At 37.2% G+C, this 21,521-nt stretch overlaps 1 protein-coding gene across 1 annotated transcript; it reads right to left on the bottom strand.

Moving 5' to 3' along the window:
• Window positions 1–189: 189 nt before the first annotated feature.
• Window positions 190–21,355, bottom strand: Dis3 (DIS3 homolog, exosome endoribonuclease and 3'-5' exoribonuclease). The gene is made up of 21 exons (XM_048341251.1): window positions 21,019–21,355; window positions 20,271–20,428; window positions 18,693–18,886; window positions 17,713–17,786; window positions 16,109–16,276; window positions 15,016–15,180; window positions 14,285–14,398; window positions 13,939–14,076; window positions 12,456–12,602; window positions 11,983–12,099; window positions 11,460–11,561; window positions 10,130–10,194; window positions 9,958–10,042; window positions 8,190–8,317; window positions 5,267–5,353; window positions 4,503–4,659; window positions 2,390–2,604; window positions 2,113–2,281; window positions 1,873–2,031; window positions 1,049–1,171; window positions 190–322 (listed from the first exon to the last, which is right to left on the bottom strand). The coding sequence occupies exons 1-21, from the start codon at window positions 21,244–21,246 to the stop codon at window positions 242–244; spliced, it is 2,874 nt and encodes a 957-aa protein (XP_048197208.1). The 5' UTR covers window positions 21,247–21,355; the 3' UTR covers window positions 190–241.
• Between the last annotated feature and the right edge of the window lie 166 nt (window positions 21,356–21,521).

Raw genomic sequence — 21,521 nt, 5'->3', positions numbered from 1 at the left:
CAGATCCCTGAAGTTGCTATCTTGTCTCCATTTAAGTGATGGATGTTCAATTGAATTTTTCTGCATAAATAGTTCTGTTCAATCTAGAGACAAAGTAGTATGATAACACAGTCAACAGTTCAATAAATATGCAAATTTTTAAAGTTATTAAAATGTACCTAAAAGTAACACAAGCCATCACACACAAGCTTAGAAGTATTCTCTCTCTTCTTTAATAAAAAGTTTTTATTGTTGAATGTAGCTACTTTTCAAATTTCCTCTTCTTTTTTCCTGGTTCATTAAGGTCATTTGAAGTATCTGCAGGAACACTTATTCCTGGTATCTAAATTAATGCAAATAAGAAAAATAAGGTGATTAAGCAAGAATTTCGCCTCATATCTTCTCCTTCCATAATGTTACTTTCAATGCAGAGGTAGAGGGTAAAGGTAAGTTATACACGAAGTACACTTACTTTCCACATGTGAGGAGTGAATGTAAGGCCTAGACTCAGTGAGAAGCTTGTCCTTTGGGCAGTGTCTTTGTTTTGTGTTTTTGTGCCAAGTCCTGGGACTTGAACTCAGGGCTGGCCTGCATGCTGTCCCTGAGCCCCTTTTTACTCAAGGCTAGTGCTCTATCACTTAGGCCACAGCTCTAATTCTGGCTTTTTTTGGTAGTTAATTGGAGGTAAGAATCTCATGGACATTTCTGTCCAGGATAGCTTGGAAACATGATCCTCAGACTTCAGCCTCCTGAATAGCTAGGATAACAGGCCTGAATCAAAGGCACACAATGCACTTGGCATTTAAAAAAGCAGACTGAAAAACTCAGAGAAGGTTGAGATGGGATAACTAATGTTTTCATTTTTAAGACCAACCTCCTCAGAAAAATCTCAGATGTCTAGCCACCTTGGGAAATCGGTGAGAAATAAGACTTGCTATGAAAAGAATTGGAGTATACACTATTTATAGGATTCTAATATTAAGTAGAAAAGCATAACTAAATCTCATCTTTCACAAAGTGTACACTGTGTATTACATAACACTAGAAAAATGAATAAACTTGATCTCACCTGTGGTTCTACGAGAGCCATTCGGATTTTCTGATGCTGAAGATTGGACGAATCTAACATGATTTTCACTTTAACTTTATCAAACACATGGAACATGGTACCTTCTATTTTAAGTGAAGGTGTCTAGGAAAAAAAAAATGTATTATACTCAATTGCTTCTTGCACTTGAAACTGTTCTAATTCTTTATAGTGTATCATTATAACCAGTTTAAATTTAAAAATAAGTCAAAATTAACCAATTGCAAAATTAATATGCATCTAGGTATTCCACATAACAAAATTATTTTCTGTTGGTCTCACATAAGTATGACCTATTTTGTGCATACGTTATCCTTTCATTATGGTGGACTCAAAATACATATATTCACCTCAGGATTCTCACCACTAATGAGCAATTTTATTGACCAAATAGAGGACAAAGAACTCGGGCATGGATTACTGTTTCTTCTTTCACAGACTTAATTCTACTAAGTTTCAGGATATATGAAGTACATGCAAGTAAATTAAAAAAAAAAAAAAAGACCTCTGAGCTGTGAGCAGCCAAAATTGTTTGGCTCAGATCTGTCTATGTAGGATAAAACTTTCCACACTATAAAAAATTAATCAGGCACACCATTTATATATAAGAAGATACAATGAGGTCAAAAACTTGTGAGTGAAACCACAGATTTAGTTGGCCTGATTAAATGTGGAGCTTCTGATATTTAGAGATTTACAATAAATTCCATAGAGTACAGAAATTATTAACACTTTACAGACATCATTTGTGACCTGGCAAAGAATTAGTGCCTCTCTCCCCAAGAAGGAAAACAGAAATACTGTACCTCATCGTCATAAACAAGCTGTGGCTTTGGTTTGTCTTTTTCTTCAAAAAACACTGTACCTTCTAAGCCATACTTTGGAATTAACACCACAATAGCATTCTTTCTCACAAATAGAATATAGGCTTCTTCACTTACTATCCCTTTGCTTTTGAAAAATAACTGCAAAATAACATACAATCATATAAACCATTTGAAATTAAATAAAAATAAAATGTTTCCTGAGATCACATAGAAGGCTACCTGGGTGTGAAAGGCTACAGATGCACGTTGAGCATACTGAGCCATTTTGTGCCGGAAATTGAGATTTTTACATATATCTGCAAGCTTGTGTTTGTCTGTCAACTCAGGGTAAGTACAGTCTGCCTCAATAGCCACAGCCAACAGCCGGTGAACAATTATATCTGCATATCTAGGTATAGAAAGGACAAATAAGAACCATGGCAAATTAGTATTAAAGCATCTTTTTAACATTTATAATAAACTCTTTTATCTCCTGTAGTTTTATAAGGAAAAATACCTTCTGATGGGAGAAGTGAAATGTGTGTAGATTGGGGATGCTAGGCCATAGTGATGAAAGTCATTATCCATTCCAGAGCAGAAGTACACAGCTTGCATCATACAGCGAGTGGCTAAAATTCTCAACAGAGTGTTTAGGTAGGGGAAAGCAGGAGATTCAGCCTTGTCCAAAGAATCAGCCAAAGACTTGGCTGTATCAGTTTTAATTTCCAAATTCTGTGAATAAACCACAGGGGAAAAGCACCAAATCACACATTTCTAAGTCAGTTCTATCATGTCTGCAAAACACAACTAAACAGACTAGACAAACATAGCAAGGTTGTTTTCCTTTAATCAGATAATCTAGACTAATACCTTTCATTCTTTGCTAGGAAGACTAAAAATAACTTTAAAAGCAAGTAGTGATTGTTTTGTAGAACATTAAACTTTAACATTTCCTGAATGCATTTGAATGTACCAAGTATGAAGACTGTCAAGAGGCTCCAAGGGGAAGAAGAGAGGTGGTAATAGTAGTGCTGAGTCAATGCTTACTAATCTCTTTGAGGGTAAAGAAAGTAAGTAGATAGGGATTCTTTTAAGCATGTTTTCATTTTTCTCTGCAGAGATCTTTCACACAAAGTTGAAGGCCAGCAACTGAAGTTTAGTAAGAACAACGTTTTGATACCTCTAGCTGCTTCTTTCTTAGAGACTTGTATCAAAAATATTTAACACCCCCTTACTCTACTCAAGTATTAGGAAAAATAGGACAATGCAAGAAAATCCAGTAGTTTGAATGGTAATCCTTGGAGCAGAGAATCTGGTTCAGTCCTGATGGATGGTTAAGGATAAATGCAGTAGGAACATCTAAAACTAACACCACCCTACTAGAATAATATCTTGAGATCCAATGCTGTTCCTTTCCAAGCTCTTTTCTAGACAGGGAAGATGGGACTGCAGAATGATCCAAGGAAAACCAATGTGAAAAGTAATGTAAAATGTACACATTAAAAAAATATTGAAAGTACATCTAAAAGCTTATTAATCAGAGGTAAAGGTATACAGCACTAAAAAAAAAGGTTCCCCTTCTAGACTCTTCCTCTTTTCATGTATGCCATAAATCACCTTTTATTTTAGGGTCATGACCTCAAAAGGACTTAGCTGAGTTGAAGTAAACGAAATAATTTGTAAATCTCTAAAGTTGAGAAGTTCACAGAAGCCACACATAAAGAATAGATATAGAAGAGCTTTTTATGTCCAGAACACTACAAATAGCTTAGACAAGAACAGTTGCCTTTATCACTGTTTCTCAAAGACCTTAAAGGATTTTATTAAATATATGTCAATGAAAATATAGGAGAACATACCCATCCCTAAAATAAGTGATTTCTGAATTTCATCAAAATCACTACTTATCGGTGCTGGGGAATATGGCCTAGTGGTAAAGTGCTCATTTTGTATACATGAAGCCCTGGGTTTGATTCTTCAGCACCACATATACAGAAAAAGCTGGAAATGGCACTGTGAATGAAGCCCTGGGTTTGATTCTTCAGCACCATATATACAGAAAAAGCTGGAAGTGGCACTGTGGCTCAAGTAGCAGAGTGCAAAAGAAAGCCAGGGACAGTGCTCAGGCCTTGAATTTAAGGCCCAGGACTGGCAAAAAACAAAACCAAACAAAATCACTACTCATCAAGATGCATTGTATTCATAAATTGACATGGTGAATTGAAGTCACTTTGTACAAGTACTGAAAGAAAATAAAAATTTTAAATAAAAGAACTACTGGCATGTTTTTTTGTTACCAATCCTGGGGCTTGAACTCAAGCCCTTGGCACTCTCCCTGACCTTTCTTGATCAAGGCTAATGCTCTACTACTTAAGCTGCAGCTCCTCCTCTGGCTTTTTGGTAGTTATTTGGATAAGAGTCTCAAAAATTTTCTTGCCCAGGCTGGCTAGAACCATGATCCTCAGATCTCAGCATTGTGAGTTCCTAGGATTACAGGTCTAAGCGACCAGCAATGGCTATAGTTTTATAACAATATATAACAAAGCTATTTTTAAGATGTGAAAAATTCTACACTGTAGTGGGCAGGCCCTAACACAAATATATGCAATTTTCAAAGTATAGAATCTTACCTTAGACTTAGCTGCCTTAACAAGAATTTCGTAATTTGATGGAGGTGGAGCAGGATGTTTGCGAAGGAGCGCATGTTCAGAAAATTCTTCATAAATTTTTTTAGCAACAGAAATGTTAGCAAGTAACATAAATTCTTCTACCATGGAATTTGTTTCTCTACCAATGGAAAAACCATCAGATAAGAATCTGACACTTCTATGTAACACATTTATTCACAAACTTTATTTTTTCTATCCACAAGATAAAAGCATTTCCCTTGTAAACATTAATGTGTGTAAACACATTTTTTTAATAATGTGTCTCTCATTTCTAAGCTATTGTAAGATTATTAATAGTCTTATTATGCATGCACTGAGTAAATTTTACCTGCTAGGTAGCAGACCTTACAATTGCACAAGAAAAATGCAAGCTTTACTTTTTTTACTTTACTTTTATTCATATAAAACTCAAGCATTTTCATTTCCTGTACATATATCAAAATATGATTTTTAAGTATTAAGAGTACTAAAATATTTTGGCTAAAAAATTTTAAACAAAAATATACATACATCAAATAAAACTGAGTCAAAATCTTTTCATTAATACTTTCCCAGTTTCATACAAGAAAAACTAAAAAGATCGTATCTGCTCATCTAATAAGAAAATTTCATGGTAATCATAATTCTTATCGACATATTTTGATTACTGTTTTGGTTACTAGCAAATGGATATTACATTTAAAAACAGAATCTTATTTATTGTCCTACAAAAACAAATTACATACCTCAATTCCTTTGTCTGTAGATCTATTGGGTCATGAGTTTCACTGTCCATATGGAACCGAACTTCTGGTGAAGATAGAGTCAAAGCCCTGAATAAAAAGGAGAAGCAAATTAGTCATATGAGCTAATTAGGAAGAAAATTCTAAAAGTAATTCCTATAAAACAAAATATGTCAAGTGAATCAGAGTTGTTCTTCGAAGGCTACTAAGTGTAGGGTGGTTTTATAAATAACTAAATATTTTACAGGTAAGAATTTGTAAATATGGGGCCGGGGATATGGCCTAGTGGCAAGAGTGCTTGCCTTGTATACATGAAGCCCTCGGTTCGATTCCCCAGCACCACATATACAGAAAATGGCCAGAAGTGGCGCTGCGGCTCAAGTGGCAAGAATTTGTAAATAATACAGCACCAGTACAACAAAATGTGAATCCCTATGTTCCTATTTAAATATTTTCTTATACCCAAACAAATTTTTACTGGGTCATATAAATTTCCAATCACTTTTTTTTTTTTGCCAGTCCTGGGCCTTGGACTCAGGGCCTGAGCACTGTCCCTGGCTTCTTCCCGCTCAAGGCTAGCACTCTGCCACTTGAGCCACAGCACCGCTTCTGGCCGTTTTCTGTATATGTGGTGCTGGGGAATCGAACCTAGGGCCTCGTGTATCCGAGGCAGGCACTCTTGCCACTAGGCCATATCCCCAGCCCTCCAATCACTTTTATGAATGAGGAAATAACTGGTAGTATTTTATGCAGTATGAAAGATAATTTATGGAGGTGGAAGACAATGGGGAGGGCAAAAGGGCACTGCTATTAGTAGATTAGTAATGTCAGGAGTTGCATAGGTCTGAAGTATATTCAACCCTAAAATAGAAGATAACTACCATGGATATGTTATAAGTATTGATGGCTATTAATTTTGAGACCTATGTGCAGATAATGGACAAAGCAAAGAGCTTTACATGCATGAGTCACTTAATTGACAAGTTCTTTGAAAATTAAATTCTCCATAGGCACTGGTGACTCATGCCTGCAATCCTAGCTACTCATGAGGCTGAGATCTGAGGATTGCATTTAAAGCCAGCCCTGGCAGGAATGTCTGTGAGACTCTCATCTCCAATAAATTACTCACAAAAAGCCAGAAATGGCACTGTAGCTTAAGTGGTAGAGCACTAGTTTTGAGCAAAAGATGCTTGGGGACAGCGCCTGAGGCCTGGCACAAAACAAAAAAAAACAAAAAACAGAAAGGCAAATTCTCACAAGTCTAATGTTTTTTCATCAAGTGATCTCCAAATTAAACTAAAACTACTGAGGCTTGGATAATCTTGGATTAAAAGAAAAAAGTTCATGGGCTGGGAATATGGCCTAGTGGCAAGAGTGCTTGCCTCCTACACATGAAGCTCTGGGTTCGATTCTCCAGCACCACATATATGGAAAACGGCCAGAAGGGGCGCTGTGGCTCAGGTGGCAGAATGGTAGCCTTGAATGGGAAGAAGCCAGGGATGGTGCTCAGGCCCTGAGTCCAAGGCCCAGGACTGGCCAAAAAAAAAAAAAAAAAGTTCAAGAAAATAGACAGGAATAAAAAATAGTGAGATAAGTCAAAATACTAAGATTCTAGTCCTTTCCTTTCTCAGTTCTTCACCTGTATAACCAAGGTTCCAGGAAGGATCCTACAAAAGATATTTGGAAAATGTTTCTTTTGTGCATGCATATATGCTGGTACTGAGGCTCAAACTCAGGAGCCCTTGCGGTTGACTCTGCTTTTTCACTGAAGGTTGATGCTCTACCACTTGAATGATACTACTAGTTCTGGCCTTTTCTGCTGGCTAATTTGTCTGCCTAAGTTGGCGTCTCAGCCTTCTGAATATCTAGGATTATAAGCATGATCACCAGCACAAGTATCTCTTTTTAAGTCATGAAGTACTTAGAAAGTTCTACATCAGATGTACTATGCGTTTACTAATATAACTTAACTTAAAAGCAAGGCATACTAATCACGGGGTTTTATTTGTTGTTCTTATTTATTTTGATGGTACTGGGGTTTGAACTCAGAACCTTGTGTTTGCAGCTCCACTGAGCCTTGCCCTCCTTAACAATATTTTGATCATTTTTTTGTTCACACTATGTAAAATGTTATTTCAATCCAAGAGAATTAAGAAGCGAAGAAGAAAATGTATAATCTCTTTAACTACTGTTATCTCAAGTCTAAGAAAGGCCAAGAAGATTCATACCATCTTTTAGTGCAACAGACTGCTTACTTCAAAAGAAAAAAATACAGAAAGTTTTTAAAACTAAAAATCACTCCTGTTTGAGAATCTATGTTACAAATGCAAATTTAGATCTCTGACTTTTAAAACTGCCAAATAAAATATGGCTTCAATTTGCGTCATATTTATTTTGCTTTTATTATTTTTTATTTTTTTTGCCAGTCCTGTGGCTTGAACTCAGGAACTCCAGCTCTTATTTGGCTTTTCCACTCAAGTCTGGCACTCTCCCTACCACTGAAACCATACCTCCACTTCCAGCTTTTTTCTGGTTAGCTAGAAATAAAGAGTTTCACAGAATTTTCTACCTGGGCTAGCTTGGAAACTCAATCCTCAGATGTCAGCTCCTAAGTAGTTAGGATTACAGGTGTGAGACACCATAGCCCAACTTTCTAGAACTCTTAAGAAAATTTTGCCTTCATGTAATTTCTCTAAGATCTTTAACTCAAAGACAACCAACCATCAAGCTACTAATCAGAATCAAGCTACTAATGTTTAAAACAAGATAGAAAATAGGATATTTCTACTTAAGTGTCTATTCAGCTTATTAAGTAATTCATTAGTAAACCCATCACACACACAAAAAAACCCTTAAAAATCCAAGTCATCTTAATACTTATAATGAATGAACTAAGATATATCCTATGGATATTTTAGAAACATACCCTTTTGCGATTCTTCCTTTCTTCAGAATTTTAGCTAGTTTATTTAGTCCACGGAGACTAGTGGTAATATCATCATTCATGGTTGCTGAGTCAATTCTCATCTGAGCCTCTGCATAAGTAAGAGAAGCCTGACAAAGAACTGTATGTTAATATTAATTTTTTCTTTTCTTCATTTAAAGAATTTTTTATATTAAGATATTTAATAATACATGGTAAATAGGTATTCCAGAAATACAATATGATGTTTTGTATATATCATGTACTGATTATTACACTGAAGTAGCAAAGTTGCTAGTTGTGTATGGGGGTGTTGAAGAAACACCTAAAACCTATTAAAATTATTCTATAAGTGATAAAACTAGTTTATTATTTAAACCACATTATTCTATCTCATATTATTTCTTATTTAATTACATTATGTCCCCTATTTCCACCACACATAGATCTATTATGTTGAGAAGCTTACACTCAATAGGAAGGAGATTCACAGCTATATGCCTCACAGCTATGATTCCTGGCTCAGTACCTCTCCCCTGAGCATTATACAAAATAAACAAACTTAAATGAAAATAAAATGGCACTATCCTTAATAAACTGTCTCAACTTTAATGACTCTACATTTTAGTTAGTGTGCATTTAGGTAATGCTAAAATGAAATACAAAAGCAGGTTGTCTTTTCTCTGAAGTCTTTCCAGAGGAAAGTCACTGCCCTGTTGTTTGCTGGCAAGATGAAAAGGAATCTAGACACTTGTATACGGTACAAAATCCATAGATCCCTAAGCTTATGTTCTTCAAAAAGGAACAAAACATGTAACATAATCTGCTCTGTCAGATAATCCACATGCACAAACAGGTGCTTCTGTTACTATTTCTCTCCAAATACAAACAGAGTTTTTCAGCTTCTTGAAAAAACATGGCTTTGTTAATTAGAAATCAGAAATAAGAGACTAGGTACTAGATTTCTGAGAACCAACTACTCTACTAAGGACTAAGAGTTCTCTTTCTAAGAAATGTTTTATATGTCTACTGTATTTTTTTCTACCATTTCTTTACACTGATCAAGGCTAGCAAGAGTTAGCTCATTAAAAGTGAAAGTACAAACCTCAGCATGCTTAAATAATTCAAATAACATTATCAGTCTAACACTGCTTTCTTCCCAACTACTAATTAGACTAAGAAAGACAATGAATCTAAAGAAAAAAAACAGGCTAAGGTTTGGAAAACAGATTAGAAAAAATGGGGATTGGGAAAACTTGTAAGGCTGTTAGGTCTAAATGAGGGAGACTTTGAAGGATGTGGCAGAAATGGAATAAAAGTCAAAGAAGGAGAAAGATACTCTGGTCTGAGCACACTTTCAGGATAGTTCTAGGAATCTAACTGATTACAAAATCATTTCTATGAGAAAAAGTGGAGACAGTAATAAACACAGTAACTTCAAAAACACTAAACATTTCCAATGAGAAAACAACAAATACTGGATCAAATACTGGGGTTCTTGAATTACAGCCTAAGAATAGCATTGTTCCAAGTATATACAGGCTCTGTGAATTTCTAATACAGCTCTGCCACATACTTCTGAGCCATATTAAACAAATATTTAAATTCTTAAAAAAAGAAACGGAAGACCTCAATCTTGTGGTAACACTGAAGAAAAAATTAACTCTTTTAAAGGCTTATAAAATTAGGCCTAATTTGTTTTCAAATAATTCTTGAAAACTGTTAAAAGTAATAACAATTTTAAATATTGGAGACAATTCAGGAATCTGACCTTTGAGTTAATGACGCTTTTGGTAAATCTTGTTTTCAAGATTTCAGCATTGTGATTCATTTCCCAAATACAGGAAAATGCCAACCTACAGGGAAAAAGTACATTTACTTATGAGTATCAATTAATACATAAAAACAGCAAAAGTCTGTCAACATAAAAAAAACATAAATACCTGTCAACGTTACATCTTAAGGAACATAAATTAGAGCTAAGCAACTCTGGAACCATGTCAATCCTCTGTAAAAAAAACAATAACATCATCTCCAATTACTTAGCTATATTCATACCTTTTACGTTCTATTCTCAAATAGCATTAAGTGAAAACAAAGTTTTTGGGATTAAGAGAACTCAGAAAATGCCAACTTTAACATCTATTTGTAAAAAGGACTTTCTTAATGTTTGCCAGTCTTAGGGTTTAAACTCAGGGGCCTGGGAGTTGTCTCTTAGCTTTTGTGTTCAAGGCCAGCACTCTACCACCTGAGCCACTGCTCCATTTCTGGATTTTTGGTAGTTAATTAGAAATGAGAGTCTCACAGACTTTATTTTGCCTGAATTGGTTTTGAACTCTGATTCTCAGATCTTAATATCCTTAGTTGTCAGGATTAGTTGTGAGCCGCAACTAAAAAGACTTTTTACAAACTTTTTACAGAAAACTGGACTATATTCCAGTGGATGAATCTCCTCCAGCCCTGCCTGTCCTCTGAACCTTTGAAATCTCTAGAAGGTATAAGTTACTTAATAACTGACAGTTCTATGCCCATATTTTTCCAATGCTTAGCAACAAATAAATGGTGTTGAAAAAATACTGCGAGATCCAAAAAGGAGGGGGGTGGGAAACTAAAATTTATGGTAAAAAAGCTACATGAGGAACTTTGATTATGAATCTAAAAGATAAAATAAGCTAAACCATTCTAGCACTTTGTCATTCATTCTGTTTAATGCCACACTATCATTTATGTCAATTTCATTTACATTAGACTAGTAAATAACTAGGAAACTGCAATGTTTTTAGTAATTTTAGACCACCTAATTCTATGTACTTATTTTAATAAAAAAACTGATTCAAATTGTATACTAGTACTAGCTCAAATAACTACTTAAAAATTCACTGACCACTTTTAGAAGTTCAAGGCCAAGTTGGGCTTCATAGCCAAGACCCTGTTTCTAAGTAATAAATCAAAGCCAGGCACCAGGGGTTCATGCCTGTAATCCTAGCTACTCACGAGGCTGAGATGTCAGGATCACTGTTTAAAGCCAGCCCAGGCAGAAAGTCAGTGAGACTGTTTTATCCTTAAATTAACCCCTAGAAAACTAGAAGTGGTATTATGGCTCAAAGTGGTAGAGCACTAGCCTTGAGCAGAAGAGCATAGGGACTGCACCCAGGCCCTTAGTTCAAGCCCCATGACTGACAAAAAAAAAAAAAACCCAAGGAACTTTCAATAAGAAATGCACCACCCACTCCAAACTCATGGTTATTACAAGATTTTAAATTCAACACATACCTTCTCACAAAGATATACAGTTGTGCCTCTTCTTGCTGACTCTTGATCCAAGGCATTTCCTGGCCTAATAAAATGGCTAACATCAGCAATATGAACACCAACCTTAAAATGATAAAACAAAAAAGTGTCAGTATGTTTCATTAGTACAATAGACACACTAATGGAGTTCATATGAGAACTTAGGTAAATTGAAAAATGCATTGGTCACATCCTTCGTTTTTGCAGCTTTAATTTCCCAAGTTTAATTCACAATTCTATGCTAGGTCAAAAGAAAATGAACTCAAAGCCAAGCATAGTGGCGGGGGCTGGAATTCCTAGCTAATTAGGAGGCAGAGATAAGAATCAAAGTTTGAAGCCAACTTGGATAAGAAATTAACAAGACTCAATGTCAGCAAGGGAGCCAGGCATGAAAGTGCATGCCTGTCTAGCTATGTAGGAAGACAAGGCTCTGAGGCAAACCTAGGCAAAAGATGAAAAGCACAGAATTATATTTAGGACAAAATGACAGGACCCCCACAAATACCTCCAAATTCCCATTAGTGAGCTCTCTACAATGCAGAGCATCATCTATATCCGTACAGCCTGGAGGGTCCACACTGCAAACACAAAGATGCCTCAGGTCTTCTCGGTTTTTCATGTCCTAGAATTGACATTAAAGGAAGAAATATTTTCCTAGTACAACTCCAACATAGCTCTTGTGAAACCAATAACAATATCTCTATTAAAGTAACTGTAAATTGTCAACAACCACACGATTTAGAAGCACAACTTCCCTGCCTTTGAAAAACTTGACATAGACTACTGTGTGCTGCCTAGAAGACTTTAGTATTCAGTGAAAAACAACAAATGATTTAGGTAATTAATACCTAACAGTGCTGTAAGCAGCTATAAATGTGAGAAAGGAGGAAGGATGTTGGTTTTATTTCCAAACACACACAGAAATCAACAACGGCAAGAAGGGACTCTATAAAGTCACTCCCAATTCCTTTAACTTGCCTTGTCAGTAATGCTCCAGGGCATCTTGGGCAGGAAGCTGAGAACAGCCTGGGAGAAGGGCTGATGAGGAACATCATGTTCCAGCAGCAGGACCTCTGTTTCTGTCTCCTTCTCTCCAACATCGCCTAAATTTTTTACAAAATGGCCCTAAAATCAAAAAGTATTGTTAGAAAGGCAAAGCTTATATAGTTGACATTTTATTATTCTATTAAATTCTCCAGCATTTCATACACCTTTTCAGCACTTCTAATTACTTAAAACTGACTCTTTTCTAAATTAAAAACACAAAGACTGGGCTGGGAATGTGGCTAAGTGGTAGAGTGCTCGCCTTGCAAGCATGAAGCCCTGGGTTCGATTCCTCAGCACCACATATACAGAAAAAGCTGAAGTGGCACTGTGGCTCAAGTGGTAGAGTGCTAGCCTTGAGCAAAAGAAGCCAGGGCCAGTGCTCAGGCCGAGTCCAAGCCCCAGGACTGGCAAAAACTCCTATGAACTGTCAATATTAAGCTGGGGGTGGAATTGAGATCTGAGGATTATGGTTCAAAGCCAATCAAAGCAGGAAATCCATGAGATTCAAAGTGGTAGAGCAACTAGCCTGGAGAGCCAGGGACTATGACTAGGTCCTGTATTCAAGCCTCTTAAACCAACACACACACACACACACACACACACACACACACACACACACACACACGATTCAAAAATGATGGAGGCAGGTCATGCTAGCTACTCAGAAGGCTAAGACCTGAGGATCTCAGTTTGAAGTCAGCCCGTGGAAACTCTGAGACTTTTTTTTTTGTCATCATGGGGCTTAAACTCTGGTCCTGGGTGCTGTTCCTGACCTCTTCAGCTCAAGGCTAGTGCTCTACCACATGAGCCACTATGCCACTTCAGGTTTTCTGAACGGCTATTGAAGATGAGTCTCTCACAGACTCTCCTGCTCAGCTGGCTCTCTGGGAGACCCTCAACTCTGATAAACTACTCAAAACAAAAAAAAAACAGTAATAGCACTGTACTCAACTGGTAGAGAGCTCACTCTGAGCAAAACAAAACTCAAGGACAGTGCCCAGGCCAAGTTCAGGCACCAAAACCAGCAGGAAAAAAAAAAGAGGGGGGGGAAAAATTCCTGGAAGATACTATATACATGTATGTAATGATATTTAAATAACCTCTCCTACCCATATAACTAATGTATGATAATTAAAAAAAAACTTTACAATATATTGATTAGAATCTACTTAGGACTCCTTTCTGAAGACTTGATCATTAAAAGTTGTTTGGCAATCTGAATAAAAATCATAATTTATAATTGAATTTCATAAAATTTACTTTAAAATTGTATACATTAACAGACAATTGTGAAATATCCCTGTTTCCCTACAACTCTAATACAGAAGAGTATTCTATTTTCCTTAAAAGCAACAATGTGATTCAAAGACTTTTCATTAAATATTCTAAAATAAAACTAGTTCCTTAAGCTTACATTTGGATATCTGGAATTTCTGGGCCAACCGTCAATAGCAACAATAATTCTCCGTCCTTCCAATGTAGAAGCTTGTCTGGTTTCTATACGAATTCGTGGGATTCTCCTATCAGCAGGTGTAAAGAGATGTCTTCTTGACTACAAAAAATTAAGAAATAAGGTGTTTTGTTTATTTTTTAATGCTGAGGTTCAATCGTATGCTAGGCAGGAATTCTAGTATTACTGAGCTACATACACCCAGGCCCCCTACCACCCCTCCATCTGAAAATAGATGCAAAAGAAGACTGAAGTTCTAGTCAATATCATATCTTTTTTTTTTTTTAACAGTAATGTACTTTTTACTCACTTCTTTAATGTCAGACCTGGAAAGCATGCCACAATATGGTCTCCAATTCCTTTTTATAATTCCTACGACTCTACCTGTAGGCTTTAACATTTTTTCATTGACAGCAGTCTTGAGCTGAGATATAAAAATTAAATTCTCTAGTTAGTATAAGTCAATTTCCCTTCAAAATTAACTGTTAGTTACATGAACACTATTACACTCAGATAGTAAATTATGACATAAAATTCAGAATGTCTCAAAATTCTAGAAAAGAACACGCTCATCCAAACCATTAAAATGGTTCAATGAAACAAACCACCACAAAAATGGTTGATCAAAAAAGAAACAATACAGCTAGAGGGGTGACTCAAGCAGTAGACAGCCTGCCTAGCAATCATGAAGTCCTGAGTTCAAATTCTAGTACCTTACATAAATAATAACTGTATAAATGTCAGAACTCACTTTTTGGCTTTAATGTAAGGATTTATTAATACACAGGCCTAAGAATTATACTCTGAAGATCTTATGAAGCCTACTATAATTTCATTCAATAACTCTGAAAACAAGAAAACTTACTAATAAACATTCTCCAAAGTTGGCATGTTAAGTGATAGCACACAGAATGAGAGTGACTGAACTACATTGTAAACATGTGAAATGTAACAATGAAATCCCTCCTATAAAATATAATCATGATAATAATAATAATAATAGTTATACAGACAAAAGTTAAAACCTGCTTAGTTGCATACCATATGTTCTCTTTCCTCTTCTTTTTCTACATCATCCTCATTCTGTCCTTCATCTTGTAAAACTACAGAAGATGGTGCCACCCACTGACTCTTGGGGAGAAGTTCCACAGCCACAATATCTTCATGAACAGCTCGGTTTAAGTGTTTCAGCCCTTGTAAAATTATCTACACAATAAATGGCAAGGGTTCCAGTATTTTAATGGCAATCATGGAAATATTAGCCAAGAGAAGTTTTTATGTATTAAAAATATCTCTAATTCTCTTCATATTTCCTTAGCTTTCCTTTATTCCAAACCTTCAATTCCTAAAGTAAGTAAAAAAATACACAAGAAAATATGAGCTATGCTTATGGCTCCATTATAACTTACAATGGTACCAAGAGACTTGGTAAAATTACTCACACACCTAAATTCTAAGGTCTTGATTGACTGGTACAAGTGAAAATTTAAGCTGGGCACCAGTGGCTTGTGCCTGTAATCATAGTACAAAAGGCTGAGATTTGAGAATCATGGTTTGAAGCCAGGCTGGGTACTCAAATCCTTGAGATGTTTAATCTACAGTTAACCACCAAAAAGCCAGAAATAAAGGTATGACTCAAGTGATAGAGCACCAACCTTGAGCAAAAAAAGCTAATGGACATCACCCAGGCACTGAGGTCAAGCCCTATTACTGACATGTAACATGAGCAGTATTTGTCATAAGGAACTCTAATATACAAAGCAGAAGCCACTCATAGTTTCTGGTGAATAATTTATTCACTTACAAGTAAGGTAACAGCAAGTTCTTTTATTCAAAACCCAAGTTCCTAAAAAGCTGATTAATTCTCCTAGTATTTATGTCTTCCTTCAATCTGCAAAAAAAAGCTAAGTTTAAATTCTCAAACAAAAATTTTAAGCTTACTAAATAAAAGCGAATGGACAATGAAGTATTTTAGCATTAAAAAATTTACAACTCTGGCTGGAAATGTGGCTTAGTGGTAGAGTACTTGTCTAGCATGCCCTGGGTTCAATTCCTTGGTACCACATAAACAAACAAATAAAACCAAAATTAAACCAAAAAAGTCTTAACAACAACAAAGAATTTATATACTTGCCTCTTTATATTCTTCGGTGTCTCCATGAATCCACACTGTAGCTTCTAAATAATTTTCCCTGCTAGCTCTAAATGTTCCTTGAAGGTATGAACCAGATTTTATGCCTTGTTGTAGTTTACTTAAAGGAAGATGCTCTGAAAATATTACTTTTCCACTTTCTATTTCATTCTACAAAATAAGCCAAAAGATGCAACACACCACTTTTCATTCAATGTACAATTACAGTTAGTATCAGGCATTTAAAAAAAAATCCTTATTATGGAACATACTGACTATGAATATAAGAGAATAAAGCATAGCGTTTCTTCTAGGCCAATACTATCACAACATCTTTCTGTGATAAAGGGAATAATCATTTTGTGATATGCTAGCCAGTAGGCACAAGTTTCTCTGAATGGTACAACTGAAATACTAAATTTGAATAAAACTTAGCCACATGTAGCTAATTACTACAATGTCATAAGGCAATCCTAAATTCCAAAAATTGAGTTCAGTTTTTATCTTTTACAAGACTTCTAGTCTTGTAAAGTGGCTGCTTAAAGACAGAGGAAAAGGGAGACAAAATTGGAGACATTGTCTCCAATCTAGGAGATAGAGGTTCATACCTGTAATCCTAGCTACATAGGAAGCTGAGGTCTGGAAGATCATGGTTCAGTCCATCTAGGCAAAAAAGTTTCCTAGACTCCTTCTTCAAAATAACCAGCAAAAGGCAGGGCTGAATGTGCGGATGAAGTGGCAGAGCACCAATAAAGCAAGCACAAGCAATAGTATTATGTAATAGGGTTTATCTTATTTGAAATTAATTAATTAATATATTTATTTTCCCAGTCCTGGGCCTTGGACTCGGGGCCTGAGCACTGTCGCCGGCTTATTTTTGCTCAAGGCTAGCACTCTGCCACTTTTGGCCATTTTCTATATATGTGGTGCTGAGGAATCAAACCTAGGGTTTCATATATATGAGGCAAGCACTCTTACCACTAGGCCATATTCCCAGCCCAACAGGGTTTATCTTTTTCTTCCAATACTAGGGTTTGAACTCAGTATTTTTCTTGTTCAGCTTGCTTGCTTGGGACTTGATCAGCTTTCTTAGAGCTGGTGCTCTACCATTTGAGCCATTCTTCTAGCCCAGTTTGCTGCTTAACTGGAGATGGAGTCTTGAGGACTATTCTGCCTGAGCTGTCTTCATACCATGATCTCCCAAATCTTAGCTTCCTGATTAGTTAGGATTGTAGGTGTGTGCCAGCAGCTCCTAGCTACTTCAACCTTGTCTATGACTCTCTTCCCTCTTCTTGTGGGCATTATTGCTTTCTGTACTGCCTGCTACTTATTTATCTCACAAACTACTACTACTTACTCTCAAATCAGCCATGGAATCTATTCATTTTCTCATCATATAGAGCCACTCTGTATTGAAACTGTATTTTCTAAAGTCCCTTCATTTAGAAATGGCATTTCAGTAACCCCATTACAGTTTCTCTTATTTACAACCCACTTCTATTTCTACTTACCTCACATTCTAATATTCCAGTTTTTGAATTTTACAACTATATCCTAGGATGCTTATTTTAATATATTTACTTTTCTAATTTAGAAACAACACATACCCCTTCGTCAGACAAGCAAGCAAGACGATCTATGAGTTCAGGGTTAGCTGTCAGGCTCTTTATGTATTCTTCACCTGAAAAACAAAGTAAGTCGATATTATTCTGTGTGTGTGTGTGTGTGCATGTGTCTATCAGTCTGCTGTTTATGGGGCTCAAAGTCTAAGCCTCATGCTCTAGTTCAGTCTTTTCTGCTCATGGCTGGTGCTCTTTCACTTGACCATACCTCCATTTCCAGTTTTCGGCTGGTTAAATGGACATAAGAGTCTTCAGGATTTGATTGCCCAGACTGGCTCCAAACCATGATCCTCAAATCTCAGCCTCCTGAGTAGCTAGGGTTATTAGGCCTCTGAGCCACCACTGCCAGGCTGACATTTTCCTAAAAATTAAAAGTGTCCCATTTTCTTGAGATATGAAATACATGAGTAATCTTGCTGAAAATGGGACATTTAAAAAATAAATAAAATGCAAACAAATATGATGTGGGGCTGGGGATATGGCCTAGTGGCAAGAGAGCTTGCCTCGTATACATGAGGCTCTGGGTTCAATTCCCCAGCACCACATATACAGAAAACGGCCAAAAGTGGCGCTGTGGCTCAAGTGGGAGAGTGCTAGCCTTGAGCAAAAGGAAGCCAGGGACAGTGCCCAGGCCCTGAATCCAAGGCCCAGGACTGGCCAAGAAACAAAAACAAAAAACAAAAAACAAAAACAAATCTGTTGATGTAGTCATGCCGAAGAAGTGGGTCTAGCACATCTGAGATTTTAAATGCTAAATAAAATGCAGGTGGCAAGGGAAAAATTATAGCCACTGAGCAATCAAACTTTACAGTTGTTTAAAAACTTATAGTTGAAACTCCAATTTAGAAATTAAGAAAGTCACAGGAAATTATATAATAAAAATATAAAGTAGTCAGCTGATCATCTGACCAGAAATTGACATGTATTTGCAAAACTGCAGTAATACATTCAACATTAAAACTTACAGGTGAAGGCTGGTATTCCTTCTTCTACAGCTTTCTCTTTGTTTTTCTTGTCATTTGTGATAAAGATAACTTGCGGCTGATTTTCCGCTGACATCTTCTTCAAATGTTCGTTGTACCATTTTGCTGCTACTCGAATGGCTCTATCATTTCTGTCATTAGAATTTTCTCCCTGTTCTTGTTCTACATAGGTTTCTCTAAATGTAAAGGGAAAAGAAATGGAAGTAAGAAAAATCAACAGAACCACAAATATGTAAAAAGTTTTAGGAGGGGCTGGGAATATGGCCTAGTGGCAAGAGTGATTGCCTCATATACATGAGGCCCTGGGTTCGATTCCTCAGCACCACATATACAGAAAATGGCCAGAAGTGGCGCTGTGGCTCAAGTGGCAGAGTGCTGGCCTTGAGCAAAAAAGAAGCCAGGGACAGTGCTCAGGCCCTGAGTTCACGGCCCAGGACTGGTAAAAAAAAAAAAAAAAAAAAAAAGTTTTAGGAAATAAATGCTCAACAACTAAACTGAAGTGAACTGTGTACCCATTTTCACTTAAATATATTTATATCTAACAGAAAACATAATATAAACTCCTTACATTTAAGTATTTAAGACAATTTTCCTAGGAATGAAAAAAATCAATAGGACAATAAAAAGAGTAAAATAGTTTTACTTCACAAAAAAAGAGCTCAAGAAAAAAAAACACTTGTATTTTAGGTTGGCATATTAAATAGATTGTTAGAACAAACTAATACAACTTTGGGACTTCGTAATGAGACTTCAAATTGTAGATTACCAGCAATTCCTACATGCTACAAATAGCACACACAGATTACTCAATACATGCCAAAGACTACTGAAAGTCTAATACACCAGCTATAGATATGACTGTATGCTGCTTCTGCATCTTTCTACTCTGAGCTCTCAAGTACATAAGCACATTTATGTATTTCTTTCCATGTGTTCTTCAAAACCATAGTTAAAGCACAGTAATAAAAATCCAGTACAGTAGGATCTAGCCTATAAAGGTAAGCTTCAGTTTTAGAGGCATTTACATGAATAGTTTTTAGTTTTATTTTATTCCTCCTCATTAAATGTATCTGTGCCAATTTGTTAAGCTTACTGAGAAAAGCCATGGTCATAAAGTTGAATTTAGTTTTTAACATGACTTAAGTAATAACATCTTAAATGAGATTTGCCTACTGTCTTAAGTATGTTCTCATCAGTCTGTGGTTACTAAAGTCCACTCACAGCACTTGAGCTATCCACAAAAATTTGCCAGTATTGAGAAACAAATGTTTGTTTCTACATTTCAAGGTGCGAGGAATAAGTCTACAAATGCTTCACTGTAAAAGGCATAAATCCTGCCATTTTAAGAACTACCTTAAAATGAAAGTTTTGGAACTAAGACTATTACAGCCTGAGAGTCAGAGACTCTTGTTTTGTTGCCCATGTGATTTTTGCAAGATCCATACAAACAAAAAGCATGTCACATTATTGTTTATCTCTGATAATGGCACAAATGAGTTCCAAGAATCCTCTCTCCAATTTAGTTCATCTGATGGTTCTGCAATACTGAATTTTCCTTACCTATGATGCTCATTAGTGAACGTGTAGAAATGCTTCTCCTGGTTATTAGTCACATCTCTGATTCGCTTATATATGGGAGCACTCCGATTTCTCACTTCCTGGAGGACGGTCTGCAGCACGATCACATTCCTGATGGCAGGGTCCTCTAGGACATCAATCTTAAAAGAAAAAGGTTTGCCTATATTCATATATAGAACAGCTTCTGTCAAAGACAATCGTGTCACAGTTTAAGAACACTGACTCTACAGTACACTAGAGTTACTATGCTATAGGAAAAGTGACAATAGTCACTGGACCCTTTAGGTCTAGGGGAGGAGAGCACTACAAAACAGACCCTTAGTAAAACTTGCTAGAATTAACGCTATCAATAAACACGTTGGCCTACATCATTTTTGTTCGTAGGCACTTACAATCTGTCTGGGGAGGGGCGGGGGTCTCAATCAGGAGGCCACGGAAGCCCAGCTCCCCAGCTTCCAGACACTTACAATCTATAGGCAGAAGAGACACCGAGAGTTAGAAAATCAACGTGTCTAAAAGTAAGACTGTAAAAACTGAAAAGAAACTAAAAATAAAAATCTACAGAAAATAACCTCGGCCTAGAAAGCAGGAAGTCTGTCTGGGTCCATAAGCCTCCTCTCCCAAAGTACTGCCAGCGCCCCGCCTCCCTGCGCCCCGTTTTCCCTGCCACTCCCCCGCCCCGCCCCCGGTGTGCCGCTGTGGCCCGCGTGCTGCCAGCGCGTGGACGCACCTGGTGCAGCAGCACGTTGGTGTCAGGCAGCAAGTAGTGCGGCCCCGGCCAGAGGCTGCTGGCGGGGTCGAGCGGCTGCGGCTCCAGAGCCGGCCCCTCGAGCACCCGTCCACACGCAGCGCAGCCCGGGGCCCCGCAGCCGATGTCGTCTCGCAGGTAGTGCTCCCGCACGATCTTCATCACGCCGCCCGCGCGGGTCTTTTTTAAGAACGTCTTAGACTTGAGCATCTCGCCCCGTCGCAGCGTGGAATCTCGATCGCCGCCGAACTCTCCACAACCAATGGGCCTCAATCTGGAGCGCTGAGGCACAACTCCTCTTCCCCGAGAGGTTTCCCTCTTCCCGTTTCAGACTGGCAGTATACAATTCTCGCGAGAAAACTCCCTGCGGGACTATAGTTGACACTCCTCTCCCCCGCCCCCCCTCCTTCGTACCGCCGCGCAGATTGGCCAGATGCGCTGGGCGAGAATTACCTCTGGACTCCAACTCCCAGCCTGCTTTGCTT

This window comes from Perognathus longimembris, chromosome 3, assembly GCF_023159225.1.
Source record: "Perognathus longimembris pacificus isolate PPM17 chromosome 3, ASM2315922v1, whole genome shotgun sequence".
Taxonomy (NCBI): domain Eukaryota; kingdom Metazoa; phylum Chordata; class Mammalia; order Rodentia; family Heteromyidae; genus Perognathus; species Perognathus longimembris.
The sequence above is the reverse complement of the archived record's forward strand: the minus strand, read 5'-3'. Positions and strand labels throughout refer to the sequence as shown.

Bases quoted from the DNA above. Each gene is read 5' to 3' on its own strand.
- Dis3 (XM_048341251.1), bottom strand. From the start codon at position 21,246: ATGCTCAAGTCTAAGACGTTCTTAAAAAAGACCCGCGCGGGCGGCGTG. The intron at 18,887-20,270 runs GTAAGGAAAATT...CTTTACATTTAG, and splicing joins TTCACTAATGAGCATCATAG to AGAAACCTATGTAGAACAAG. The intron at 14,399-15,015 runs GTATGCAACTAA...TTTATATCTCAG, and splicing joins AAGAGGAAAGAGAACATATG to CTCAAGACTGCTGTCAATGA.